The sequence below is a fragment of the Nilaparvata lugens genome, chromosome 3 (assembly GCF_014356525.2).
Source record: "Nilaparvata lugens isolate BPH chromosome 3, ASM1435652v1, whole genome shotgun sequence".
Taxonomy (NCBI): domain Eukaryota; kingdom Metazoa; phylum Arthropoda; class Insecta; order Hemiptera; family Delphacidae; genus Nilaparvata; species Nilaparvata lugens.
The window spans coordinates 1,118,444-1,126,299 of NC_052506.1; the positions used below are offsets into that span (position 1 = coordinate 1,118,444).

Below are 7,856 nucleotides of genomic sequence, written 5' to 3' on the forward strand. Positions count from 1 at the left end.
TCCAATGACCAGGAATTCCTGGATGTATCGCATCTCAATCACAAACACTATATCGTCATAATTTGACTAATTGTATCACAAAACAAAAAGACTTGCAAGATTGATTTACTTGAATAATTGAAGCCGTTGCCAATGACTGGGGTCTCCAACAAGGCAGCGTCAAAAACTTCTGTCACATACATTTAAAAACCCTGCAAGGATACTCATGTTGTGGAGGTGCTTAGTTGTGACAAGTTAGTCTGTATAACAACACACAATTGGATAAATTCTTTTCGCCACACTGCACAGAAAGCAGCTGTTTTCCAGTCCCTACATAGATTTGAAATACATTGTTTGCAGACGACTCACGTCTGACGTAAGAAACAGGTTTCTTTCCGGCTAAGACCCACGAAACCGCTTAACTTTTTGGCGTCAGCTACCTGTAGTGTGGCGAAAAATATCGTACGCGACTCTCTCAGAAAGGTGTTTACGGTATTCGAATAACATATTTCCGGGCTCGGCAAGCCTCCCTCGGGAAACTATCCTCATACCGTAAACACTAACTTTCTGTGCTTGTAGCGTAATATACTATATCAATAGTGTAAAGCAATATGTTTGAGCTGCACTATTCTAGATCGGGGAAATTTTTAAGAAAAAAATTGTTAAAATATTTATTATAAACTAGCAGATAACACGTGATTGCCAAGGGTCTAATTGAGAACTTGACAAACTGAAATCTTGAAGAATTTAAAATAGGCCTTTAACCAGCCTCGGTTAAGGCTGTGCAAAGGCTGAAAATAAACTTTCTACTCGTGATATTTTTCAAAGTTTTTCGATTTGTATATCAGCAAGCTATCAAAATGAAAAAGTTTTTCAGGAAAACATATTTTTCTGATCATTACTATTTGAGATATGAGCGCCAAAAGTTTGAATTTTTGGGACAGAACATTTCAAATTCGGTAAATCCATGAGATTTAGGGGATGGATTCTTCATGGTATTGTTGATCTAGAAAAATAAAAAAATTTTGAAAAAGATATTCAATTCACTAAAAATAGGCTTAACTCAACTAAAAGTTATTTTTGACTATTTTAAGTAAATTGAATAACTATTTTTAAAATTGATTTTTTTAGAAAATTTTTGTTTTACTAGATCAACAACACCATGAAGAATCTATCCTCTAAATCTCATGGATTCATCTCCTACCGAATTTGAAATGTTCTGTCCCAAAAATTTAAACTTTAGGCGCTCATATCTCACAAAGTAATACTGTAATCAGAAAAAAAATGTTTTCCTGAAAAAAATTCATTTTGATAGCTTGATGATATACAAATTGAAAACTTTGAAAAATATCACGAGTAGAAAGTTTATTTTTAGCCTTTGCACAGCCTTAATTAAGAATCTATATGAAAAATTTCAAGTTAATCAGTTGAGTAGTTGAGACGTGAGGATGCGTGATTAGTGAATTTCTTATCCCGTACTTGTATATAAGCCAATTCTCACCTTTGAGCTTTTTCCTTGGTGACTCTTCTTCACCCTTATCCTTTCTCGGCCTCTTCGCCTTTTTGGTCGGTGAATGTTCATTATTCATGACTGAAACCCAAACAAAGTTTATTAGAAACAAAAATTACCTGTAATTTTCTAAGGGATGTTTAGGAGCTTTACTAACAAAATTACTGAAAAACCATAGCTTATTAGAAACAATCTTATCGGTTGTTTTCTGAGAGATAGATGTTTTTGAGCTTTCCTAACAAATTGAAGAAGTATAAATAGTTAAAGAGATAGTCATTTAAAACGGTATACCACAGGGGTACCAAACACAAAATGTATTTTGCATTGTATCATGGCCATCTATAGTGTGACAAATAAGTGTAACAATTATTTTTTATAGATTAGCCAAGGGTATACCGTTGTCACAAGAACATACCAATTTATAGGGCTGGATTCCCACAGATTTTCTGCAGTCTTCCTTGAACGCTTTATCTAAGAGTTGAACAAACAGAGTTGATCACATTGAATGCATGTTTTTGTAAGCGCATCCAAGATGAGAAACGAAATGTGAAAAGAAACAGTCACACTGAAAGCGTGCACTTGCTGGTGGCGTTCAGTGTGAGCAGCTACATGTAAGTCACAACGTTTTGGCTCTTTCCAGATTTTATTTTTCATCGGCACGCGTGATCATGCATGGTATTGCGTGCCCTTGCACATACGTGCATCTGATGTGATGTACCCCTAAGCAGCTGTTATTTTATATTCTGAGAATGGGGAAGTGTGTGTGGCCTGTTCAAAAAGCAAGTTCTACTATTGCACGTTGAAGATTTTGGGATAAGCCAAATCAGTATTTTAATCTTTTGAAGTCTTGTATTAAAATTTATATTTTAAGCAAGAAATTAAATTAATAAAAAGTTATGTATAGTAATACTAAATTCTCGACTTCAATTTAGAGATAGACTAGCACGTATTTTATTACTCTTTTATGAAACAATGCAGTTTTATATATTCAATAATAGTGTAGTAATAATTAATACCTAATAGGGAAATTGAGTTAATAACTTCAACAACATTTAAAACTCAAAGTTCTCTGGAACGCTACGATTTAGCAAAAGAATCAAGCTTTTCTGAATGCTTATGTTTTTTTATTATGAACTGAATGCAAGCGTGCAAGCGTTGGCTTGGAGCATGTTCAATTTGATTCCATGTTTGCCTATTCAATTCAAATTTGTTTACTTCTGAAAACTTACCGGACACCACACACCAGTGTCCTAACTTCAAATGACAATTGAAAAGAAATAATAAGCAAATTTTCTCTGCTAAAAACCAAGATTTGTGAATTCATTGAGCATAAATACAATAATAGGGTTAACCTAATTTACAAATAAATAAGTCGCAGTCTTTCAAATTGAGGTTAGATTCTTTTTAAATTCATTTATTAAAATGAATACTCTAATGTTGGGATTAGAACAGCACGTCTTCAATTCTTATAGTTTATGGAACAATTGGGTTTATATATTTAATAATAGTTTAGATGATATTCAAGCTATATGCTAGACTATAATAAATTATAATTTAGATTATAAATTGTAACCTAGGTACTTACCGAACTATTGTGTCGAATTTTGAAACCGTTTAACATCGATTTTATATTAACGCTATGTATTTAGAACACTTAAGTGAAGACATAAGCAAACAGAAAATAATATATAGAAACTTACTAGTTACTACAACCTCAAAATTTGCATCAAAACAATCTTTGTAACAGCTTATTGCAAAAGCGCCAAAGACAACAATCAACGGAAAACGGAAACTGGAGAAAAAGCAACGCTGCTGTCTTGATCTTTTCCTTGTTGAAAACAGCGACCTTCCAAACGTTGATGGCCAGATTCTTTGTCGTAAAAGTTGGCTAGATATTAATGTTTCTGAAGCCGTATCCACTGAGCTCAATGATTGAAAATAATCAATTTCAGCCAAAAAATAGGAACAGTGGAATAAGCCAAGTCAAAACTGAAATTTATTATTGACGCTTCTCAATGATAATCGAACTTGCTATACTTTCTGATAGAGAACAACAAAGTCCGCAAGAAGCCCTAGATTCTCTCTGGAACTAGATTACCTATCCTTTGAATCGCATTCAACAAAATTTTATTCTGAAAGAATGTTTTTTTATAGTTGCTATGAGTCTGCAATGTAAGCGAATTAATAGTGAAAATAAAGTTACATGAAAAATGAAAAATGTAATTCTTCTTGTACAGAAATGTGCCAGGGGTGATTAGGGAAGCAGAGGCATTTAGTTTGGTAGTGTTTAGGAAGAGGGTGGACAGGTGGCTGTACCAGATTGGTTGGGAAGCTTCAGAAGAACTACTCCAATCTCGTTATGCTTGGTGACCAACACGACTTCAAGGTTTCCAGACAATTGATTGGTATTTATTTTATCATTGATATAACCGATTTGACTGTTTTGCCTTTCTGGTTTATGCTTTTTTTTCATTCTCTCTTCTGAGAATTTCTGGAATCCCTGCCACTGCGGTCTTCAAAAAAATATTGTTATTTCTTCTTTATTTATTCTTTTATCAATCAAGGTATTAATAATACATCCATAATATAAGTGTATTCTCTATTATTTACTTCTATGAGCAGATTAAGCTTATTATGTATAAAGTGGGACTCCCCCCTACACACAGATGGATAGTCTAGTAGGGGGATTCCAAAATATGTTGTATATTGTATTTCTTATTCGTGTATTATGTTTTTGGAAATAAACTGAATTGAATTGAATTGAATTGAAAATTTACCAAGATTGAAGGATAAGCAAAATTCAACTAATGAACTGTTTTTTTTTTTATAAAATATAGCATGAATAAAATCTGGTGTAAAATACACTCATTGGTAAAAAGTGAAGAATAAGCTGAAAAACACAGTGAAAATTCAAGAATATTCAATTAAATACAGGTGGATAAAGATGTGGGAAAGAAGTAGATTAAAATAAAATATCACTCAAACTATCAACTTTATTGAAAGATAAAAATTTACAATTCACACAGTTATAAAAATTTAGCAAGATATAAGAAACTTGAGCATAACATCAGTTCAAATAATTGAAACTATAACAACTTCTTCAACTACGGCTGTCAAGCATGCAATTCAGTCTTTTCCCCAAACCTAACAAAAACACACAACTTTCATTGAAATTTAGAGTATTATTTTTTGATTTGATGTTAAATGATCAAAATCAAGATATTTTGATGTATGATGAGAATTAAATAACATTTCAGTCAAACAACAGAACTATAAACACAATGGTAGTATATAACACAATAGTAGATCTGGTATTTCATTGATGTAGGCTAAATCTATTTCATATCTCAGAGCGGTGAATCTAGAATCTTAACCAATCAATTGCTTTTCAACTTATAAAATAACAATTAAATTCAGTTAATATATATAAATGAGTCTACATACCATGATATATATACGAATACAAATGAGTATATATTGAGGTCCAAGTTATAATGGCAGTGAAGAAAGATAGGAGAACAACGTTGCCGATCTTCAGTCTTGTCAATGCCTTCTATAAACGGTATCTAATACACGTTTATTAATGTGATTATATTTTATCAAGCAGTAAATTATATTTCTCAATAATCTTATAATAAATCAAAATGAAATATTTTGTTCATTAATTATCAATTCTACATTGTTAAGAGACGACTTGGCAACAGAGCAAAGCGAGAAAGAAATAGCGCTATTCGCTTTGTTGAATGATAGACAAGGATAGCAATACCATTGCTAATCAAACACTGTCATTATAACGTGGACATCACTATATAGAACAATTCAATCCCGAAATTTTTGAATAAAATGAAATTTTCAGAATTAATTAAATTAACTATTCACCAGATAGAGGATTAAGATACGAAATTATTAGATCACTATAATATTTGAAGATGCAGTGAATATAAAAAACACAATGATTAGCTAAAGCTATTCAAACAAATTCCTAGAAGATAGGTAATCACAAAATAATGCAGGAGCAGAAAATTGTTTTCTATTTAACTAAAAAAGTAAATATGGAAAAAATTATTAGAATAAAACACAAAACATGGAATTATTTTTCGAACTCTTAACTTGCGCATGGAATAATGAAGCTATTCTCTCTTCATTCTTCCATTGTAGGATGACATAGCCTAATTATTGAGATACAGTATTTGCAATAATAAAATCAGAGGAAAAAGCTTTGTATCTCAAGAAACCGAAATACTCTAGAATCATCATTTTCAATTGCATAAATTCCCATTAAAAATACAGCCAGCCTACAAGTTACCATAAAATTTGGCACCGAAAGTACTGCAATGAATAAATAATAATTTTGAAAGCATTAGAAGATGATAAAAATCATCATTCATGATAATAATTTTATATGTTTTATCATTGTTCAATAAAAACGTTGAAATTGATGGCATCCACTGGTGTTGTAATGTAGGATCATTTTTTATGGTGGAAATAAATTTCATTATTTATTCATTTACATCAGCAATTTGAACCAGAACAAAAGATGACAATATCTGTACATTTCATTTGTATTTAGAGAAAAGTACGTCAATTCGGTCAAAATATAGAATAAGTAAAACTCAATGACAATGACAAAACCTAGCAAATTGTTGAGAAAACGAATAATTGTCAAACTTCGACGTATTGACAAACTTAATTTTGTTCCTTGCACTTTAACAATAGAGTATTGGATAAGCTTGGACAAAATAGGCCTAATCAGTGTTTTGCACTTATCAAGTTATCTAGTCTTCCAAAAATCTACTTCTTTTCTAAATATTTCCACAATTGGAGTATAAATAAATGTTTGTAACACAATTCAAGCCTTCTACAATCAGCTTACTCACTAGCCTTATAACAGTACAGAACAATTGAAATCAATAAAACAGAATCTAGTACTATGTTCTTACAAAAGAAACAGATCTGAATTTGCTGGAATAAAGATAAAGTTTAGATTACTGAACGAAATAATGAGTTACTTGAACAACTACAGTTTGCAAAACTATATTATACTGTAATCATATGTATGTGAATTATCGAACTACTGTACATCAAAAAGGGCTTGTTTCGAACAAATCTCATTGTAATTACACATGGGGGTTTGGATGTAACAAACTATTTTTTAAACTTTAACAATTCGATGTGACTATTCGTTTTTGTATAAAAATATAACTACTGCACTGCAGGAGATAATGTGTGAAGTCGATTCACAATATTCTTACAAAATCTAGTATTAATGTAACAATAATTTTTTGTTTTTTGATTTTCGAGGTCCATTGATGATCACAGTGTAGTTTTTGTATTTTATTTCGTTCAAATTAATGGATGATAATGACGTAAGGAAATCATAGAATCGTAATAATCTCAATTATTATTATTCTACAAAGTTAGATACATTATTTATTATAGTATTAATTTGAAAAATTAAAAGTTCTATATAGATCAAAATGGATATTATGGTCTAGTACTTGAATATTTTTTAAATGTCAAACTAATTATGAACTGCAAGACTACCAATAGTTATTTATTGATGGACAAATGCATAATAAATATATTCCTAAATATTGAGTGAATATTTTAGAATATGTAAATTTCATAGCAATTTGAATTTTTACAAATGAGTTCTTTAGTCTGTACATAGAGCATTCTACTATATCACACACCAAAAATTTATGAAGATTATTGAAACCTGACTAAATTCAAAGTATTAGCTTGTTAATATAATAGCTTAAAAATCTATTCAACTAATAGTGTTATTCCAACTACATTTCCAGAATACATATCACATAGATCGGTTAGAAAACCCTTAATCATTAATTAGCGAAATCAACTACCTATTTCAACACTCTTGTTTTAGTTCCTACTGTATCATAATAATTAAAAAGTTTTACAAATAATTTCAGTATGAAAACTACCTAGTTGAAACAGTTTAAACTACAAGCACTACGGTAAAAAAACTAAGCACTACCAACTCAATTATAGTTAAAAAAAGCAGACTGGAATGATATAATCTGATGTCAAAATTACAGCTCATAAAATGGTTAATTTGTCTAGAGTGTAATCTGTGCTACATATTATATACCATATATTTGTGGTTACATGTGTATATATTTAGATATAAATATTCATTATTAGCCTACTTGTAAGCACAGCGACTTACTTTTCATTTATCATTCAATTTGGAATTCAATATATACTATTGAAATAATGAATCAAAATTTTCAGATGTGATATTTTAATCATGACTGTAAGCAATGTTAAAAAAATGACGATCTACTCTCATATAAGTCCAATCTGATGAAGCTGTATAAAATATTATATTATTAAAGTTTGTTTC

General features: G+C 30.5%; 1 protein-coding gene across 3 annotated transcripts in view; it reads right to left on the bottom strand.

Moving 5' to 3' along the window:
• Positions 1-3,300, bottom strand: part of LOC111054702 (nucleolar transcription factor 1-A-like) — a 68,212-nt gene extending 64,912 nt beyond the window's left edge. For 2 of the 3 annotated variants that reach the window (XM_039422580.1, XM_039422582.1), the window contains exons 1-2: positions 3,075-3,300; positions 1,481-1,570 (exon numbers count right to left, since the gene is read on the bottom strand). In XM_039422580.1, the coding sequence (XP_039278514.1) occupies positions 1,481-1,568 (88 nt within the window). In that variant the 5' untranslated portion in view covers positions 1,569-1,570; positions 3,075-3,300. The remainder of the gene's footprint in view (positions 1-1,480; positions 1,571-3,074) is intronic. The other variant, XM_039422581.1, reaches the window with a different exon arrangement.
• Between the last annotated feature and the right edge of the window lie 4,556 nt (positions 3,301-7,856).